We start from the raw sequence: 21493 nt of genomic DNA, 5'->3' as shown, positions 1-21493 counted from the left end.
AGTTGTTACTACTCCAGCACGACGCAATGACCCAGGAACTCTCATCAGTACGGTCGCTGTGAGTTCAAGCCCAGCTCATGCTGGCTTCCTCTCTTGCCGTGTATGGAAAGGCCTACCAGCAACCTGCGGACGGTCGTGGGTTTTCCCCAGGCTCTGCCCGTTTTCCTCCCACTATAATGCTGGCCGCCGTTGTATAAGTTAAATATTCTTGAGGATGGCGTAAAACATTAATCAAATAAATAAATATCATTCATTCCTTATAGAGAAATAAGCTCGACATAGACTCTTTGTTCGTAAAAGTAGAGAAATATATACTTATTCCTACGACTGGTTTTTAACGTGATATTCAAGAATATTCGATGGCGGCTAGCTTCGTGTTTGGCGAAAACCGGATAGCCTGAAGAAAACACCCGTCCTTTGGCAAATTACCGGCGAACTTTCAGTGTGTGACTTTCAGTTATGCACACCATATTAGTGGAGAACAAGGCAATGGTACATTGCACTAATTGACTGCAGGTGCGTCGTCGACCACTTATTGCACGAAGGCATCGTGAACAATGAGGGGTCGGAGGGGGGCAGCATATACACAATTTCCCTGTCCTCTCTGCGTCCAAACAGACATTCGTATACCAACCGACAACCAAAATGAACGTTCCGGGTCAATAATTAAAGATGCCAACTCCCAAAACGATGCTTAACACAAACCACCAAAAAACTGAGGAAGTATATACCAAGTACGAAACAAGGACAGAATCAAGAGAAGGGGTCATTACTTTTCGATGTTGTTGTTGGAAAGAAACAAGGTATGTTGGGCCAGTGAATTGGATGGTTCGTGAACGTCTGAGCTACTGACAAAAAGACTACTATGCGGAGGCTCTAGCTGCTACGCCACCGAAGCAGTCAATACGGTGTATATATAATAAGAGCTGCTAACACGGATTCCTCAGACAGCACCCGAACAGCCGCCGGTACAACCAGCGTATCCAGCTCGACTTGATAGAAGCCAGAAGATCGTTTATTGTATCAAATAGACTTGCTTGTCCCTGTCTTCGAAAATGTGTAGAAAATAATGCAATTTCCCTTCTATACCACCGACCTATATGAACACTGCTCATTCAAGCACTCCCTCTGGACACTAGCTTGTACATCTTCTCCACGGAGACGCCTAAATGGATAACAGTTATGTGGGATGAGCTTACCTCTGTTTCTGAATACGTGTTGAGAACAATGCAATTTGCCTTGTATGCCAAAGACCTGGGAACATAGATGTTCAAACACGCACGGTGGATGGTTGCGGAGAAAATTAGCTTCTCATTCTCACCAGTGGGAAGCCAGGAGAAATAAATTGTACGGTATATAACGCCACTGTCTTTGCTGGAATGATGTGGGTCATTTTGTATTCTACAGGCCTGTGAACGGTGTTCTTTTAAACACACCTCGTCCAGGGAGAGTTGTCGAGAAAATTAGCTTGTCGTCCTCATTTAAACGTAAGAGCGACCCAGGGGAAAATATAGATTGTAGATAAAATAAATTTGCCTCTCTACCTTTGAATTCAGTAATCTGAAGTTTATTATATTAAGCCAATACAGAATTCTCGTTTTTCGCATCTGTTTATTTATTTAGCCTCGAAGTCGGTAGATCCGGGATCAAACCCGGATCGGGTCATACCAAAGACTTTAAAAATGGTATTTGTTGCTGCCTCGCGGGTAAAGAAAATGCATGGTTGACCCGGAGTCAGTATCATGTGACTGGGTTGGGGTGTCGTGCCTGGTGTCTTCAGCATGATACTTCAGTGGCGGCAGAACCTTAGCGTTATGAACTCGCCCTGTCACAAGAAGTTACAGTATATGTACACACACGTAATGACCCCTCGTGGTCATATGGCTGAAAAATTGCTAAGTACCGCGTTAGACCCACAGCATACATACATACATACATATATTTATTTACGTCGTACTCAGGAATATTTCCCTGATACGACGGCTGCTAGCATTGTGGTAGTAGGAAACCGGACCCTTGAACTCATAGTGACCGTACTGATGAAAAGCTCTTGAATCCTTGTATAGCTAGAAGGCTAACCACTCAGCCAGGGAGTCCATCCCTGTCTCCTCCATCCTCCCTTTAGCCTTGAAATTAAATGCAAAAGGTGTAATAAATACACATTTGTACACAAAAACTGCTATTGGAATGAAAGTATATAATGGTGACCACAGGGAAAATGAACACTAACACGAGGAATCTACCAAGTGCGTGAGAATGGTTAGGTGTCGGAATAATGTAGTTTGTCTTGTATATAAAACAGTCCTGTGAACACTGCTGGTGAGATCGCTTGTAACAGTCGGTTGTCATTCTCACATTGGTGAGATCGCTTGTAACAGTCGGTTGTCATTCTCACATTGGTGAGATCGCTTGTAACAGTCGGTTGTCATTCTCACATTGGTGAGATCGCTTGTAACAGTCGGTTGTCATTCTCACATTGGTGAGATCGCTTGTAACAGTCGGTTGTCATTCTCACATTGGTGAGATCGCTTTTAACAGTCGGTTGTCATTCTCACATTGTTGAGATCCAGAAGGAAATTAACTCTATGTGCTAATCTTACTTCTCTGTGTTGGACTACTGTAGTTTGTCTTCTGTTCTGCAGACTTGTGAACACTGCTCATACAAACACGCCCGAGACAGTCGCTGGGATAATCAGCTAATCATCTTAGCTGCAGAGAGACCCAGCAGTGGTATTTACAACTTCATCGTCCCGCTGAGGTCAAACTTCTTACAGCGGGAGCTACTCAACCCAATCATTCTTCTCCTGGAGAATGAGTGAGTACCACAACAAAGTGTCATAATCCTTCAGCCTGTTCTGTATTGTCCAGAAGAAATCTATTATTATCCCGAATCTCCCACGTGACTATGGGTATATTGGCCAAGGTCATTGATGCAGTGAAACAGTTTGTTAAATTTACTGGTTGTCTGCCATTTTTAAAATGAGAAATACTTAAAGACAAGGAAGAGGATAACGTCAAGTATGTGGCAGATGAACAATGTCCATTGAAATTATTGACTTTTATAGAAAGAGGATAAAATACATGTGAAATAGTAAATCCCAGGTTGACTTTTGAATGCATTTGCGGAATTCGCCATGAAGGGAAGTACATGAAGCAAAAATATGGATGTGACTCCATTGATATCCTGTGGTCCCAACAGGCCATCGTAGAATACGATGTTTTAAAACCTATGTTAATCCTTAGGACTATTTTTCAAAATAATAAATCGTATTGTTTTCCTGGACAGTTGTTGGTAGTTCATGTGACATAAACTTCATTTTGCTGTTTTTCTTATCACAAGTGTGATCATGTTTGCCTTTACTTCGTTTAATAAAACTACAAAGAAATGGAGATAAGATTTTTCAGAAAGAGTTTGTATATAGGTAATTGCAAATTCTGTTGATTGCTTGAACAAGCTATTGCGGAGATTTTTAACAAGAAAACGATTAGCTCAAATCCATTCGAAGTTTTGCTGTTATTTTACAATAGCCCAAATAATTACTATTCATAAATGATCAACCTCATCTGTTTATGTGTTTCTGATCAAAATCCGCTACAATCTGGAGAGAGCGTCGCATTATAACGTTTTGAAATTCCAGTTATTTAAAAACTATAAATAGTCCAGGAAATTGTCACATGCATGTATTTAATGGAACTTGATGGCGATAATCTGAGCTAGTCCTGGTAAATACAGAAAATTTGATTTCATTGACGGATTAGCCCAAGATCTCGTGTATAGTAGTCTCTTTATTTCATTGGCGGATTAGCCCAAGATCTCCTGTATAGTAGTCTCTTTATTTCATTGGCGGATTAGCCCAAGATCTCCTGTATAGTAGTCTCTTTATTTCATTGGCGGATTAGCCCAAGATCTCCTGTATAATAGTCTCTTTATTTCATTGTCAGATTAGCCAAAGATCTCCTGTATAGTTACCTCTTTATTTCATTGATACAGTTCTTGGTGGCAAATATCCCGTAGAATAATGTATGTCTCATTTAACCTTAGAGTCTCGTGCCGAAACCTTTAAAAGATTCAAATATGCCCACTTTTCAAAATAACGAGATTAGTGAATTCTGATTGGCTTAATGATCCATGTTTGCACTGGAGAGCAGAGAGTCGTCATCACGAAAGTCATTGCAAAGAGAGTAATTCCAATCAGAGGTATTTGACTTTATATGTATATTCAAGTTGTATTCAAAGGTGCTTTCTGTCCTGACCAAAGGGTATTCCAGCTAACGCGACACGGCACGAGGTTTTACGGTATTGCTCTCTACATGGATGTGGCCAAATATAAACACGACCAGACATCATCTTGGGCTTGGCCAGACATCAGTTTGGGCTTTACCAGGCATAGCTGGCCTGTATACATGTATATCATATTTTATGCTTCATTCCAGACCAGATCCAATCTTCCTTCATAGCATTTCCCAGTTCCCGATGGTCTACTGGATGCTCGGAAAAATCACAGTGTTAGTATGCTCATACAATTGCGAAAAACAGCCGCAGTCACAACACAGTGTCAGCTCTCAAAAATATCTTATCAACCGTTGAAGATAAAGATTTACCAGTAAATCTTTGCCGTGGTTTAGACATTCGTATACGAATGGCCTGTCATAATGGAAATTCCAGGTTAGTAATCGGAGGACCAAAATAACGATCAATACAAACCACCAGTGAGCATGTAAAGTAAGAATCTGGGACGGAATTACATGAAGAGAACTATTCAATAGCTAGCAAATATGCCAGGAAGACGCAAAGGATGTTCTAAGCGTGTGTATTTAACAAAGTTCTACGAAACGTCATTTATTTACTTATTTATCTGAGTGGTGCTTTAAGCTATACTCAAGAATATTTCACTTATATGACCATGGCCAGCGTTATGGTAGGAGGAAACCGAGTAGAACCCGGGGGAAAACCCACGACCATCCGCAGGCTGCTGGAAGACCAGACAACATTTGAGACAATTTGTGATTGAAATCTCCAAGATCGTTGCTGTTTGTCTTCCAGGCTAGATGACTTGCTAAGAGCGGGCATCAACAAAGCGGCTCATATCGTCATAGTGAACAGGGAGGGGAGTCAAGTATGTAAGGAGAACACTCTTGCCGATAGCAATACCATCGTAGCCGTACAGACCATTCATAAGTGAGTACTACATGGTGGACAATGTGATGTAGAACAATTGCCAGGTATTACATGTATTTTAGAAAGATTGGAGGGTATTTTATGTGCTATAGAAAGATTAGAAAGTATTACATGTGTTTTAGAAAGATTGGAGGGTATTTTATGTGCTATAGAAAGATTAGAAAGTATTACATGTGTTTTAGAAAGATTACCGGGTATTACATGTGTTTTTGAAAGATTGCCGGATATTACATGTGTTTTAGAAAGATAACAGGGTATTACAAGTGTTTTTGAAAGATTAGACGGTATTACATATGATTTAGAAAGATTACTGGGTATTACATGTGATTTAGAAAGATAACCGGGTATTACATGTGTTTTAGAAAGATTAGTGGGTATTACATGTATTTTACAAAGGTTACCCGATATTACGTGTGTTTTACACAGATTACCTGTATTACATGTGTTTTAGAAAGATGAGGATGTTAAATGTGTTTTTGAAAGATTGCCGGGTATTGCATGTGTTTTAGAAAGATTACTGGGTATTACATGTGTTTTAGAAAGATGGAGGTGTTAAATGTGTTTTTGAAAGATTGGTGGGTATTACATCTGTTGTAGAAAGATTAGCGGGTTTTCATGTGTTTTAGAAAGATTGCCGGGTATTAAATGTGTTTTAGAAAGATTGCCGGGTATTACATGTATTTTAGAAAGGTTACCCGGTATTACGTGTGTTTTACACAGATTACCGGGTATTACATGTGTTTTAGAAAGGTGAGGATGTTAAATGTGTTTTTGAAAGATTGCCGGGTATTGCATGTGTTTTAGAAAGATTACTGGGTATTACATGTGTTTTAGAAAGATGAAGGTGTTAAATGTGTTTTTGAAAGATTGGTGGGTATTACATCTGTTGTAGAAAGATTAGCGGGTTTTCATGTGTTTTAGAAAGATTGCCGGGTATTAAATGTGTTTTAGAAAGATTGCCGGGTATTAAATGTGTTTTAGAAAGATTAAGGAGTATTACATGTGTTTTAGGAAGATGAGTGGGTGTTACGTGTGTTTTTGAAAGATTACTCGGTATTACTTCAGGTGATAAAACACCAGTAAAGTAAAAAAATAAGTGTATTTTTACAACTCTTTGCAAACTATTATGTATGTGCTGTAGAAATGGCATGAGTAAAGTGAACTTCAGCAGCAGTATTGATTTTTATTGAATTATACTTGATTGTTGTTAAACGCAAACCTGAAAACAGTTCCTCATATACGATGGCGATCCGTTTTATCGATGGAGGAGAGCGGCTTACTTGGAATAAACCATCGAATTTTGGCAAGTTACTGACGAACTTTCCCACATATGACATACCTATATAACACACCATATTGGTGCAGGAAAGCGGAGTGCCACGTTACTGACGAACTTTCCCATATATGACGTACCTATATAGCACACCATATTGGTGCAGGAAAGTGGAGTGCCACGTTACTGACGAACTTTCCCATATATGACGTACCTATATAGCACGCCATATTGGTGCAGGAAAGCGGATTGCCACGTTACTGACGAACTTTCCCATATATGACATACCTATATAGCACGCCATATTGGTGCAGGAAAGCGGAGTGCCACGTTACTGACGAACTTTCCCATATATGACGTACCTATATAGCACGCCATATTGGTGCAGGAAAGCAGAGTGTCACGTTACTGACGAACTTTCCCATATATGACGTACCTATATAGCACACCATAGTGGTGCAGGAAAGCGGAGTGCCATGACGTACCTATATAGCATACCATATTCCCTAGTGTGAAGCTTATTTTGTCCATGTAATCTCAGCACAGTGTGAAGACAAGTGATCTCAGCACCAGTGTAAAGCCTAGTGATCTCAGCATCAGTGTGTAGACAAGTGATCCCATCACCAGTGTGTAGACAAGTGATATCAGCACCAATGCGAAGACAAGTGATCTCAACACCAGTGTAAAGCCTAGTGATCTAAACACCAGTGTGAAGCCTAGTGATCTAAACACCAGTGTGAAGCCTAGTGATCTCAGCATCAGTGTGAAGCCTAGTGATCTCAGCACCCATATTTACACATATTCTTTTCGTCCACCAGTGTGATAGTCGCCAAATGGTCACAGGTAACTGGTGAAATCATACACTGTACATCTCCTGTGTGACTATGATATCGTTTACCCAGGTTGTTCCCGTCCACCAGTGTGATAGCCGGCAAATGGTCACAGATAACTGGTGAAATCATACACTTTACATCACCTGTGTGACTATGATATGGTTTACCCAGGTTGTTCTCGTCCACCAGTGTGATAGCCGGCAAATGGTCACAGGTAACTGGTGAAATCATACACTGTACATCACCTGTGTGACTATGATATGGTTTACCCAGGTTGTTCCCGTCCACCAGTGTGAAAGCCGGCAAATGGTCACAGGTAACTGGTGAAATCATACACTGTACATCACCTGTGTGACTATGATATGGTGTACCCAGGTTGTTCCCGTCCACCAGTGTGAAAGCCGGCAAATGGTCACAGGTAACTGGTGAAATCATACACTGTACATCACTTGTGTGACTATGATATCGTTTACCCAGGTTGTTCCCGTCCACCTGCACCAGTGTGATAGCCGGCAAATGATCACAGGTAACTGGTGAAATCATACACTGTACATCACCTGTGTGACTATGATATGGTTTACCCAGGTTGTTCCCGTCCACCAGTGTGAAAGCCGGCAAATGGTCACAGGTAACTGGTGAAATCATACACTGTACATCACCTGTGTGACTATGATATGGTTTACCCAGGTTGTTCCCGTCCACCAGTGTGAAAGCCGGCAAATGGTCACAGGTAACTGGTGAAATCATACACTGTACATCACCTGTGTGACTATGATATGGTTTACCCAGGTTGTTCCCGTCCACCAGTGTGAAAGCCGGCAAATGGTCACAGGTAACTGGTGAAATCATACACTGTACATCACTTGTGTGACTATGATATGGTTTACCCAGGTTGTTCCCGTCCACCAGTGTGATAGTCGGCAAATGGTCACAGGTAACTGGTGAAATCATACACTGTACATCCCTTATGTGACTATGATATGGTTTACCCAGGTTGTTCCCGTCCACCAGTGTGATAGCCGGCAAATGGTCACAGGTAACTGGTGAAATCATACACTGTACATCTCCTGTGTGACTATGATATGGTTTACCCAGGTTGTTCCCATCCACCAGTGTGATAGCCGGCAAATGGTCACAGGTAACTGGTGAAATCATACACTGTACATCACTTGTGTGACTATGATATGGTTTACCCAGGTTGTTCCCGTCCACCTGCACCAGTGTGATAGCCGGCAAATGGTCACAGGTAACTGGTGAAATCATACACTGTACATCACCTGTGTGACTATGATATGGTTTACCCAGGTTGTTCCCGTTCACCTGTGTGATAGCCGGCAAATGGTCACAGGTAACTGGTGAAATCATACACTGTAGATCACCTGTGTGACTATGATTTGGTTTACCCAGGTTGTTCCCGTCCACCTGTGTGATAGCCGGCAAATGGTCACAGGTAACTGGTGAAATCATACACTGTAGATCTCCTGTGTGACTATGATATCGTTTACCCAGATTGTTCCCGTCCACCAGTGTGAAAGCCGGCAAATGGTCACTGGTAACTGGTGAAATCATACACTGTACATCACCTGTGTGACTATGATATGGTTTACCCAGGTTGTTCCCGTCCACCAGTGTGATAGCCGGCAAATGGTCACAGGTAACCGGTGAAATCATACACTGTACATCTCCTGTGTGACTATGATATGGTTTACCCAGGTTGTTCCCGTCCACCAGTGTGATAGCCGGCAAATGGTCACAGGTAACTGGTGAAATCATACACTGTACATCACTTGTGTGACTATGATATGGTTTACCCAGGTTGTTCCCGTCCACCAGTGTGATAGCCGGCAAATGGTCACAGGTAACTGGTGAAATCATACACTGTACATCCCTTGTGTGACTATGATATGGTTTACCCAGGTTGTTCCCGTCCACCAGTGTGATAGCCGGCAAATGGTCACAGGTAACTGGTGAAATCATACACTGTACATCTCCTGTGTGACTATGATATGGTTTACCCAGGTTGTTCCCGTCCACCAGTGTGAAAGCCGGCAAATGGTCACAGGTAACTGGTGAAATCATACACTGTACATCACTTGTGTGGCTATGATATGGTTTACCCAGATTGTTCCCGTCCACCAGTGTGATAGCCGACAAATGGTCACAGGTAACTGGTGAAATCATACACTGTACATCACCTGTGTGACTATGATATGGTTTACCCAGGTTGTTCCCGTCCACCAATGTGATAGCCGGCAAATGGTCACAGGTAACTGGTGAAATCATACACTGTACATCTCCTGTGTGACTATGATATGGTTTACCCAGGTTGTTCCCGTCCACCAGTGTGATAGCCGGCAAATGGTCACAGGTAACTGGTGAAATCATACACTGTACATCACCTGTGTGACTATGATATGGTTTACCCAGATTGTTCCCGTCCACCAGTGTGATAGCCGGCAAATGGTCACAGGTAACCGGTGAAATCATACACTGTACATCACCTGTGTGATTATGATCTGTTTTACTGCTATCCCCAGGCTGTTCCCGTCCACAAGCGTGATCACTGAGCTCAGTCAGTCGTCCAACATGAGATTTATGCAGTTCCGAGCCCTCGATGAGTACTCGTGGAAGATCTCCAAGCTGGAGAGGGTGAGTGGAATCGAAAGGAGGGTTACAATTATGTGTGAAAGGGAAAGATTGGTTAGAGACGACTTACATCTAGGAATGCTGTACGGACGGTTCGAATCACTCCTTGTCATCTCCTAAAATGACGTTCTTTCTTTACGGCATTGAAAGTTTGTTTTTCTTTTGGCTTTGCCTTTTAATTTCTTTTTGTTTTTTTGAAACATTTCCTTGCAGTTTAGGGAAAGTGGATGTTTGATTCCCTTGATGAATTTGAAAAATTCCTATTGGACAAAATACGGGATATCTAGTGGTCAATTTAACATATGGGGTAACACGTAAATAAGGGTTGGTCCTATGATTATTATTTATTTGATTGGTGTTGTACGCTGTACTCAAGAATATTTCACTTATACGACGACGGCCAGAATTATAATTGGAAGAAACTGGACAGAGCCCGGAGGAAATCCAGGTGTACATATATGTGGCGCTGCTAACAAAACATCAGAGTTTGTAAATGATTATGTAAAGGTGAGAAATGAGTATGGGCCGCGACCAAAAACATTTCTATCATGACCAAAGAAAGATCTTGAAGAAACATATACCTGTGAAAACAGCAAATCGCATCTGACATCTTTTAACAACACTTTTGTTCCCTGCATGGTTAACGATTGTTGTTGATTTTCTAATTTCTTTTCTTCTTCAATACAGTTCACTGTGTTACACTCTTTTTTTTCAGACAATTAAAAACCAAGGTTCTAATTTATCCTACATGTTCCGCATTCCTTTTGCTGCTGGGAACGTCTTCAGCGCCTGTATGCTGGACACATTGTTGTATCAGGTAAGTCCCCTGTGTATGCTGGACACACTATTGTATGAGGTAAGTCCCCTGTGTATGCTGGACACACTATTGTATGAGGTAAGCCCCCTGTGTTCACTGGGAACGTCTTCAGGCTGGACACACTATTGTATCAGGTAAGTCTCCTGTGTATACTGGGAACGTGTTCAGCGCTTGTATGCTGGACACAGTATTGTATCAGGTAAGCCCCCTGTGTATACTGGGAGCGCCTTCAGCGCCTGTATGCTGGACACACTATTGTATCAGGTAAGCCCCGTGTGTATGCTGGACACACTATTGTATCAGGTAAGCCCCTGTGTGTATGCTGGACACACTATTGTATCAGGTAAGCCCCCTGTGTATGCTGGACACACTATTGTATCAGGTAAGCCCCCTTTGCAGATCCCACCTGAACATTATCAAAATGGTCGATTTGCGGAGGGGATTCGCTGTGTTAATGTACAAATCTATACCAGTATGTTGGAAAGGTGGAATACTGCCTTTATGAAATTGGAATATAGAATTCTAAATATAGAACAGATTAAAAAAAATCACGTCAGAGTCGTAAGGCGAAGTAGCAACTCAAGACTCAAGGGTCAGGCAGTACGAGTCAGCCGTGTAACTCATTCAACCTTTACAGGCGTTTACACAGAAATCTGGAACCCCTCCTATTTAACATTTTCTCTTGTATATGTTTCTGTTAACATATTTGCTGTATTGTATAAAATCGTGTACTATTCTGTGTTTCCAGACATTCGTGAAGGACTACCTGATTAGTTTTGTGCGCCTGTTATTGGGCATTGACAGGGTGGAAGGGTCAGGGCATTTATCCAGTGTAAGTTCTCTCAAATACATCTGCATTTTGCATTTGCGTGTTCTCAAGATCCTATCCATCCTAATACGATATATATACATCAAGTCATACCAAAGACTTTAAAAATGGTATTTGTTGCTGCCTCGCTTGACGATCCGCGCTGAGAGGCCAGAGCAAGAAAACAGGACTGTTTGGTATCAGTATAATGTGACTGGATGGTGTGTCGTGTCTGGTGTCTTCGGCATGATGCTGCAGTGGCGGCAGCATTTTGGCGGCATGGACTCGCCCTGCCTCAAGAAGGCACAGCATATGTACACACACCTTATGACTCCTCGTCGTCATACGACTGAACAGTTGTCGAGTACTACATAAAAACCAAAGTTTAGCACAACCGGTTGTGGTTGACTGCCGTCGGTAAAGTGAAATATTCTTGAGTATGGCGTAAAACACCAATTAAATAAATACATAAATAGGCCATTGTACTGACCTGAGATCGACACATTCCTCACAAAAACTGCACTGAAAATGTCGTTGACCGACAAAGACAAGATAAAGCTCGAAAAAAGAAGGAACTAAAAGTCTACAGTGGTGCGTATGATCCCGGGTATCTAGCCGACGTTACAGCTGCGGAGGTGTTATTGTCTGTGATGTCCCTACGAGTAGAGAATGTAAGCTCTTTCAGGAATTTCCTCCCACTCTACTACTGTATGTTAAATATAGCGAAGTAACCCCCAAAACCCAGTGTAAGTCTTCACAAATGTCTCTCACTCTGTCCAGTTATCACTCTCACTCTGCCCAGTTATCGCTCTCACTCTGTCCAGTTATCGCTTTCACTCTGTCCAGTTATCGCTCTCACTCTGTCCAGTTACCTTCTCACCTTTTGACCACCACTTAATCCAATGTAAGTCATCCACAAATTTCTCTCCGCACGGTTCTGACACTTTATATATTATAGAATCAGTTGGTTAGCACAGTAATGACCTAGGAGCCTCATGCTGGCTTCCTCTCTGGCCGTACGTGGTAAGGTCTGTCAGTAACCTGCCGATGATTGTGTGTTTCCTCCGGGCTCTGCCCTTTTTCCTTCCACCATAATTCTGGTCATTGTCCTATAAGTGAAATATTCTTGAGTACGGCGTAAAACACCAATCAAATAAATAAATAAAATATTATAGAAGTTGTCACAGAATTTCTCTCTATCACTTTAAGTTCTCATAGAAGATCTTTCACTTCACGTATATGTACTACAATCTGTCACAGTGACAGTCGGATGGCATGACTTGTTTCAGTTTCGTTCAACACAAATGTTGGTTATAAGACAAGATTAAAGCTAACTTTAATTTCAAAGTTATATATATTTTACAAGAGTGGGGGTAATTTAATATTTTTGTTAGAAAACATTGTAAGAATATGTTTAATTTTTTTTAATGTTTAGAACCACCAAATTAGAATCTCACTAAATAGTAGACGTTCTCACAACTGTGTCACTGCATGCAGTACAAGTTGTTACACAATGTCTCTTATTCTATATATATTCTACAAAATATCTCTCGCTGTATTTAATTTTAAAAAAGCGTAATGACCCAGAAGCCTCTCGCCAATGCGGTAGCTGTGAGTTTAAGTCCAGCTCATGCTGGCTTCCTCTTCGGCCGTACGTGGGAAGGTCTGCCAGTCACATGTGGATGGTCGTGGGTTTCCCCCTGGCGCTGCCCGGTTTTCTGTCAGCATAATGCTTGCCGCCTTCGTATATGTGAAATATTTTTGAGTACTTCGTAAAACACCAATCAAATAAATAAATAAACAAAACAGGAACAAATCAGGTCCCAGAATAGAGCCTTGGGGAACTCCACGCCGCACAGATTAATTGAAGAAAATGTATTTGAGAATGTTACTCACTGACTTGCATTACCGCTACCAGTATATAAAAAATACTCTTTAAGACCAAAATATACCTGTACCTCCTTCACGTTTATACATGAATACGAGTATGGTATATTGTACAGTGTTAAATGCCCTGTTACATAATGGGAGTTCCTACAAAAGACTCCGCTCTAATCTGTATATCACAGAAAGAGTCAGTATAACATTTTTACAAATAGATACTTTGTCAACATCAAGTGCTCATGAAATAACCCGCATTGTTGTAAGTTTTCACTAGATGTTAAGCTAATTTGACCACGTGTATACCAATAAGTTGACATAACGTTGTATGAATGTAGGCTACAGCCAGAAGTGTTTGTGGAGACAGTTACTGTAACGGTTTCGCAGACATCAGTCGGAATTGTGCCAAGTCATTGTAAATCTGAACTGCCGGATGTCACCGGTTACGTTTTACCATTTTGGTAATTATCATACAGTTGTCACTGATCTTATTTTACTGGCCATGCGGTAGTATTTGACATTGTTTTATATGTGTTTATTTTATTTTATTGGCTCTAGATCCGCGTCAAAAAGCAGACCGTCGCAACGTTTCCCACTTACGGACGTCTGTTTCAGAGTCTGGTACTTACAACTGGGGAAATCCCCATCGCTATTTATAGAACACAAAGGGGCGACAACCCTTCAGACCGCCTGGATGAGCATAAGTTGGTGAGAGTGTAGACATTATTAACAAATGTATGAAATATATGTGCTTCATTTGTTTGTTTTCTTCGGCTTTACCATTGTTTTATGCACTATTTAAGTCATTTCATTACAGTGTCTCTAGTTTATGTCTCTTGATCACTAAAATACCTCACGGCAGAGAGGCCTAAAGGTCATGATGCGCCACAGATTATATGAAATGATCTTTTGCAGCAGACAGGTGCGTCTTGGGTTCAGCTATAAAAGTTAGAACTCAAACATGCGTGTATTCACAAATTTTCAAAATCATAATAATCTGATTATGATGTCTTTTTCATATGTTTGTTCACGCTATGTGTAACCGTACAAAGCATATCTTGTGTTACCGCTTCCATTCACAGAGAAAGAACGGGCCTCTGAGAGGACCATCAGTAAAGACACGAAGGCGACAGGCAACGATGAAGAAAGAGGTGGTGCGACTGGTGAAGTGCCGCATGGAAATTCTGGGCTTACCAGACGATGATTACAGTAAGGACTGCACGTGGCTCTGCAAGCTGAACAAGGGTCGTGCATTTTACATGCCACAGACTCACCATCGGTCAACTGTAGATGCCATCTACATATCTGAATGCTGATGTTTTCCAGTTTCGTATTGGAGCAAGTCATTCACGTTTGACTAACCCAAGTTGATCCCATTGTTCCATGTTCATATTTGTCAAACGTGCGCGCCTTTCAGTTGATGGCCCTCGCGAGGTGCCTGTTCTAACCCCATCTTGGGAAGCGAATTTGATTTATTTCATTGGCGTTTACCCCGTACTCAAAAATATTTCACTTATAGGGCGGCAGCGGCAGCGAATTTGTAGATCGAAGCGATCAAAGACACTCATGTGAACGTTTGCATCAGTCTAATGAGCATATCAGAATGTCATACGTGGGAAAAGTTTGTCAGTTACTTGTCAAAAGTCGATGGTTTACTCCAGGCAAGGCGGTTTCCACCTTCAGATAAGTGAATAATTCTTTGTCATAGCGTTAAGCAATAATCAAATAAATAAAAATAAATTTTTCATCTCCGCACTTGACTAACTCTTTCTCCTTTACATCTTAACCATCATTTCCAACTCTATACTTAACCAACACTTTTATTTCCATACTTAACCAACACCTCCATCTCCACACTTAACTGACTCTTCCTCCTTTGCATCTTAACCATCATTTCCACCTTTGTACTTAACCAACACCTCCATCTCCATACTTAACAAACACTTTTGTTTCCATACTTAATCATCACCTCCATCCCCTCACTTAACTAACTCTTCCTCCTTCACACCTTAACCACCATTTCCACCTTATTACTTAACCAACACCTCCATGCCCATTCTTAACCGACACCTCCATATCCACACTTAACCAACACTTCCATCTCCTTACTTAACCAGCACTTCCATCTCTATACTTAACCAACACTTCCATATCCATACTTAACCAACACCTCCATCTCCTTACTTAACCAACACTTCCATCTCTTTACTTAGCCAACACTTCCATATCTATACTTAACCAACACTTCAATTTCCATACTTAACCAACACTTCCATCTCCATACTTAACCAACACTTCCATATCTATATTTAACCAACACCTCCATCTGCTTACTTAACCAACACTTCCATCTCCATATGGGGGTCAACTTTTCAGCTTCATATCTGATCAGGTTGTCATCATAACTCAGTATTTTAACAGTTCCAAATTCTTCCATGTATTTACCGGATTGTCCACTGAATAAGTGCTCTAACCAGTTGTGGCCTTTACATAGTTCCATAGTTATTCATGGATAGCTAATAAATCAGCAATCTCATTGTTCTCGAATTTCTTTTCTTTTTCTTTAGATGACGACCACAGAAACAAGACGGATGTTTCCTTCGTGATTGTCAACCCTTATTACAGACGCCGGCTCAAACGTGGCGATATTGTGTAAGTGTGAGCTGTTTGCCCCTGGTTTTGAGTGAGTGAGTGATTGAGTGCGTGTTTAGGGTTTAACGTCGTACTTAACAATTTTTCAGCCATATAACAACGAAGGAGTCCTTAGAGTGCATGCATGTGTAATATGCCTCCTTGTTGCAGGACGGATTTCCATCGCTTTTTTATCTAGAGCTGCCTCACTGAGACAACTTACCAAAGGCAAATAAGCCACAACACCCAAGCCATAATATTGATACGGGTCAACCATTCGTTGCAAGTAAGCCGCAACACCCAAGCCATAATATTGATACGGGTCAACCATTCGTTGCACTATCTCCTTAATATGCTGAAAGCCAAGCGAGGAAGTTATAGCTTCCTCTTTTAAGGTCTTAGGTGTGACCCTTAGGTGTGAGTCCTTAGAGTGTAGTGTGCCTCCTGGTTGCAGGGCGGATTTCCACCATTCTTTCACGTAGTGCTGCTTCACTCAGCAGGCTTACCGAAGGCAAGTAAGTCGCACCGCCCGAGCCATTATACTGATACGGGTCAACCAGTCGTTGCACCATCCCCTTAATGATGAATGCCAAGCGAGGAAGCTACAACTGCCTCTTTTAAAGTCTTACTTGTGACCCGACCTAGGATTGACCCTGAATCTACTGCTCCTGAAGCGGACGCTCAACCATCTGTGCTATCGGGACCTGTCAGCTGGTTTTAAAGATATAACCTTTAATCTTTATGCCCCTTCCTAAGCGGCCATTTGCATCTGACTGTCTTATATTTAGTGTCTTAATGAATAAATTGCTGTAAAACAAAGAGCTCGGGTGGTTTGGTGGATGCTATGGTAGCTGTGGCAAGCTGAAACCTTTACCTGATCGCTGGGTATGTAAGGAAAAGGCGGCAAATGTGATTGCTGATCGGGAGGAAGTGAAACTATAGCACATGTAGCTCTAAACTTAGAGAGAATGAATACCTGGTGTTTATCTTGCTACACATTGGCATCATTTCGGTCATTTCGTGATGAACCCGTGTTAGAATTCAAATATTTAAAACCTGTTTAAGACGGGTTCAAGTGCGGGTGTTTTTAGATGGTGTGATTTGTAATGGGATATTCTTTTTTACATAATTTTTATATAAACCCAACAAATTGAAATTTGAGCTTACCTTCAGACAACATTCTTTGTTCGTGTTTCTCCACTCTGCTGAAGCACGTGTGAACTAAAGCGTTCATCCATAATTGTTTTTAGCAGTGACAAGAGTAAGACCCTGCTGTGAGTTTGAAATAAAGCTGGTATCAAAGTTGTTCAAAATACTGAGATATTACACCAGGCCTAAAAGCCTTATTAGATTTGTTACATATTTGTTACATATTTGTTACATACTTTATATTTAGTTCGCGAGTGTTGAAATCATTTATTTCTTTATTTTAGCTACGTTATCCAACCCAGTTCTATGTGTGCTGTTCAACCGATCGACCTCAGGCGACGGAAAACTCGTCACTGTAGCACTGAAACTCCGCCCACTTGTAAGAAAGTGGATCTCGTTCACCTTCACTCTGTGCCCTGAATCCCCAATATAAGGGGAGATAACTACAGGTAATTGTGCGTTGCCAAAATACATTCACTTACCACAAAGAAAAGAAATGAGGTCAGGTAAAAAAATCAACGCTGATACTGTGATAATTGTTTCTAGTTACACATAATGTACACTGCATATGATAACAGATTATGAACTTTACAGTAAAGTAACTTTAACATGAAATACAGTGTATTTAAGCATCCCGTTTGACTTATATTCTGTTGGCGGAGAGGGTTTTTTTCTGCTGTAACAACACAGTCATGATATGGTCAAAATATCATGACACGAAACGATTCTGCTGGTGGGAAGGTTGTAGGAATACTTTAGTATCCATTCTGTTGGCGGGAAATGAAATAACATTGGAACTAAATCTTTTGGCGGGCAATGAAGTAACATTGGAACTAAATCTCTTGGCGGGAAATGAAATAACATTGGAACTAAATCTTTTGGCGAGAAATGAAATAACATTGGATTTTTTTTTTTTTTTTTTTTGATTGGTGTTTTACGCCGTACTCAAGAATATTTCACTTATACGGCGGCGGTCAGCATTATGGTGGGTGGAAACCGGGCAGAGCCCGGGGGAAACCCACGGCCATCCGCAGGTTGCTAACAGACCTTCTCACGTACGGCCGGAGAGGAAGCCAGCACGAGCTGGACTTGAACTCACAGCGACCGCATTGGTGAGAGACTCCTGGGTCATTACGCTGCGCTAGCGCTTTAACCGAAATAACATTGGAACTAAATCTTTTGGCGGGAAATGAAATAACATTGGAACGAAATGTGTTGGCGGGAAATGAAATAACACTGGAGCGAAATCTTTTGGCGGGAAATGAAATAACACTGGAGCGAAATCTGTTGGCGGGAAATGAAATAACATTGGAACTAAATCTGTTGGTCCAAAATGAAATAACATTAAAACTAAATCGGAAAATGTGGTTTTGGGAATACTTTCAGCAATACTGTTTGCTGGAAAAATTGTCTTGGTAATAGTTTCAGTATTTCTGTTGATGGGAAATGTCATATTGATGAAGGTGGATTTGAAATGGCTATATATGCATTGTACCTGCAACATTTTTTTTTTTGTTATCCTCGAACAACTGCAATATATTAAACATTAGCATATCTTAAAGTTTCATTTTTTCTTGGAGTTTTATGTATGTACCAGTTATCCATTTTATGTTGTTTGAACTTTTGCATAATGTGCGTGTTGTAGGTATAAGTTAATCAACCGTCAATCATCTGATCGGCCAATCGGAGCGCTTGGTCGCTGCTCATGGCAACAGCTGTCGACTCCGCCCACGGAATACGACAGCATAATGTGAGAACAGTAATAAGCGTAAAATGAGTCAGTGTACCAGTGCACGCCCTCAGTATCAAATGACCATCAGCGGTATGCGCTACTTTTCAAGCAAAGTAGATCATCTCTCCAACAGAACTTGAAAGTTCTTCACCGATATGGATCACCAGTTTTTCAGCTATGTATCTCACATCTTACGCTAAATGATGCTCAGCTGTGAACTAAGGTACAGTAGGATGCTTCCAGCTACACAGTTGTATGTGAGACACATCTTCTACAGAATGGTCAATGCTTCGGGCTGTACAGCTGTTTGTGACACATCTTCAACAGAATGATCAATCCTCCGGGCTGTACAGCTGTTTGTGAGACACATCTTCAACAGAATGGTCAATGCTTCGTGCTGTACAGCTGTTTGTGACACATCTTCAACAGAATGATCAGTGCTTCGGGCTGTACAGCTGTTTGTGAGACACATTTTCAACAGAATGGTCAATGCTTCGTGCTGTACAGCTGTTTGTGACACATTTTCAACAGAATGATCAATCCTCCGGGCTGTACAGCTGTTTGTGAGACACATCTTCAACAGAATGGACAATGCTTCGGGCTGTACAGCTGTTTGTGACACATTTTCAACAGAATGATCAATGCTTCGGGCTGTACAGCTATTTGTGACACATCTTCAACAGAATGGTCAGTGCTTCGGGCTGTACAGCTGTTTGTGACACATCTTCAACAGAATGGTCAATCCTCCGGGCTGTACAGCTGTTTGTGACACATTTTCAACAGAATGGTCAGTGCTTCGGGCTGTACAGCTATTTGTGACACATCTTCAACAGAATGGTCAATGCTTCGGGCTGTACAGCTGTTTGTCACACATCTTCAACAGAATGATCAATGCTTCGGGCTGTACAGCTATTTGTGACACATCTTCAACAGAATGATCAATGCTTTGTGCTGTGTAACTATCTATGGGACACATCTTTAACAGAATGAAGAATGACCCCTGCTATAGGTGAGACACATCTTCAACTGAATGAACAGTGCTTCTTGTTATACAGTTGTACGTGAGACACGTCTTCAGCAGAATGATCAGTACTCCGTGCTGTACAACTATTTGTGGGACACATCTTTAACAGAATTAAGAATGATTCCTGCTATAGGTGAGACACGCCTTTACAAAATGAACGGTGCTTCTTGCTATACAGGTGTATGTGAGACACGTCTTCAACAGAATGAACGTTGCTTCTTGCTATACAGTTGTATGTGAGACACGTCTTCAACAGAATGAGCCAGAGACATACCTTCAACAGAAGAAGCAATAATTCCTGGTACAGTTGTATGTATGTCAAACGCATCTTTAACCGAATAAGTAATTCTTCTTGGAACAACTGTATGACAGAGATACCTTCAACATAAAGAAGCAATAATGCCTGCTATCAATTATATGTACGGCGTGTGTTCAACAGAATGAAATATTCAACAGAATGTGCAATGCTACCAATTATATTTACGGCATGTGTTCAGCAAGGCAACACCTTTTTCAACCGGGCTGTATGCGAAACAGTAATCTTTCAAAGAAAATCAATCAGTGGGGTAGATGTATGTGAAACACCATTTTAACAAAAACTGTTACAGTGATCGCTGCATTTGTAAGGCAATTTTTAAACAGAATAATCAGGTCTTCCTTTCGCCATGGCCACCTACCATGCCTTCGTGTCATTGGGCGATGTGGGAGAAGAAAACTGAAACGTCATTGAATTTAACACCAGTTGAGGTTTGAAACGCCAGTTAAAATGATTCCCAGCTCATCGTGTTAGGTGTAAAGTTTGAAGTTGATCATTCTCTAAGCCAGCATAATGGAGAGAAAAAATGTGCTGTATGTTCCGATTTGATGAAATGTTGTATTTGTGTTCACTTTTATGTACAGTCTAATTATATATAATTAGACTGTAATATTTATAATTATATAACAAATACAAGTCGTTTACTGTCCATACAATTCAATGATTCCGTAAGGTACTTAAATTATGCAATATACATGTATGGTTTTAAACAACTTATTTATATTATTTACATATATTTATCTCTATTACCATGTTGCTTGCATGGCGTGTACCAGCAATGGGATTTTCAGCATATAAATTTGTCATTCCTTGTATAGTGAATACGTAAATGGAAGTGTTTTGTTTTTCTTTTTTGCAGGAGTGGTTGTCAATTTTTAACTTTTGCAAACCACCTTAGTTTGGATATTCTCAACCTTATATTTGTGGTACTTGTGATACATTAGCATATGTAAAATACAAATGTTGGTTTTTCAAACGTTTGCCTATTTTTTTTTTTTTTGTTCAAATTCTGTGTCAACCCGGTTCCGGTTTTTAACTTCAATCCTGTTTTCTTTGTCATCTTCTGCCTATCTCTCTTACCACATAAATTAAAGACATCGGAAAGGCTATGTGTATTCAAAAATAACATGTTTTTTGTCTTTGAAGCATGTTTGTCAAACAGAACATTCATTCGATTCTCCAGATTTCTTTACAAGTGGCAATG

General features: G+C 40.9%; 1 protein-coding gene across 1 annotated transcript in view; it reads left to right on the top strand.

Moving 5' to 3' along the window:
* Window positions 1–21366, top strand: part of LOC135463484 (potassium channel subfamily T member 2-like) — a 62177-nt gene extending 40811 nt beyond the window's left edge. The window contains 11 exon segments of the mRNA XM_064740741.1: window positions 2643–2815; window positions 4435–4506; window positions 5045–5179; window positions 9823–9934; window positions 10647–10748; window positions 11497–11580; window positions 13996–14145; window positions 14520–14646; window positions 16005–16089; window positions 17502–17666; window positions 18863–21366. Of these exon segments, the coding sequence (XP_064596811.1) occupies window positions 2643–2815; window positions 4435–4506; window positions 5045–5179; window positions 9823–9934; window positions 10647–10748; window positions 11497–11580; window positions 13996–14145; window positions 14520–14646; window positions 16005–16089; window positions 17502–17637 (1176 nt within the window). The 3' untranslated portion in view covers window positions 17638–17666; window positions 18863–21366.
* Window positions 21367–21493: the final 127 nt, after the last annotated feature.

This window comes from Liolophura sinensis, chromosome 3 (assembly GCF_032854445.1).
Source record: "Liolophura sinensis isolate JHLJ2023 chromosome 3, CUHK_Ljap_v2, whole genome shotgun sequence".
In the NCBI taxonomy this organism is placed as follows: Eukaryota; Metazoa; Mollusca; class Polyplacophora; order Chitonida; family Chitonidae; genus Liolophura; species Liolophura sinensis.
This window is presented reverse-complemented; position numbering and strand designations above follow the sequence as displayed.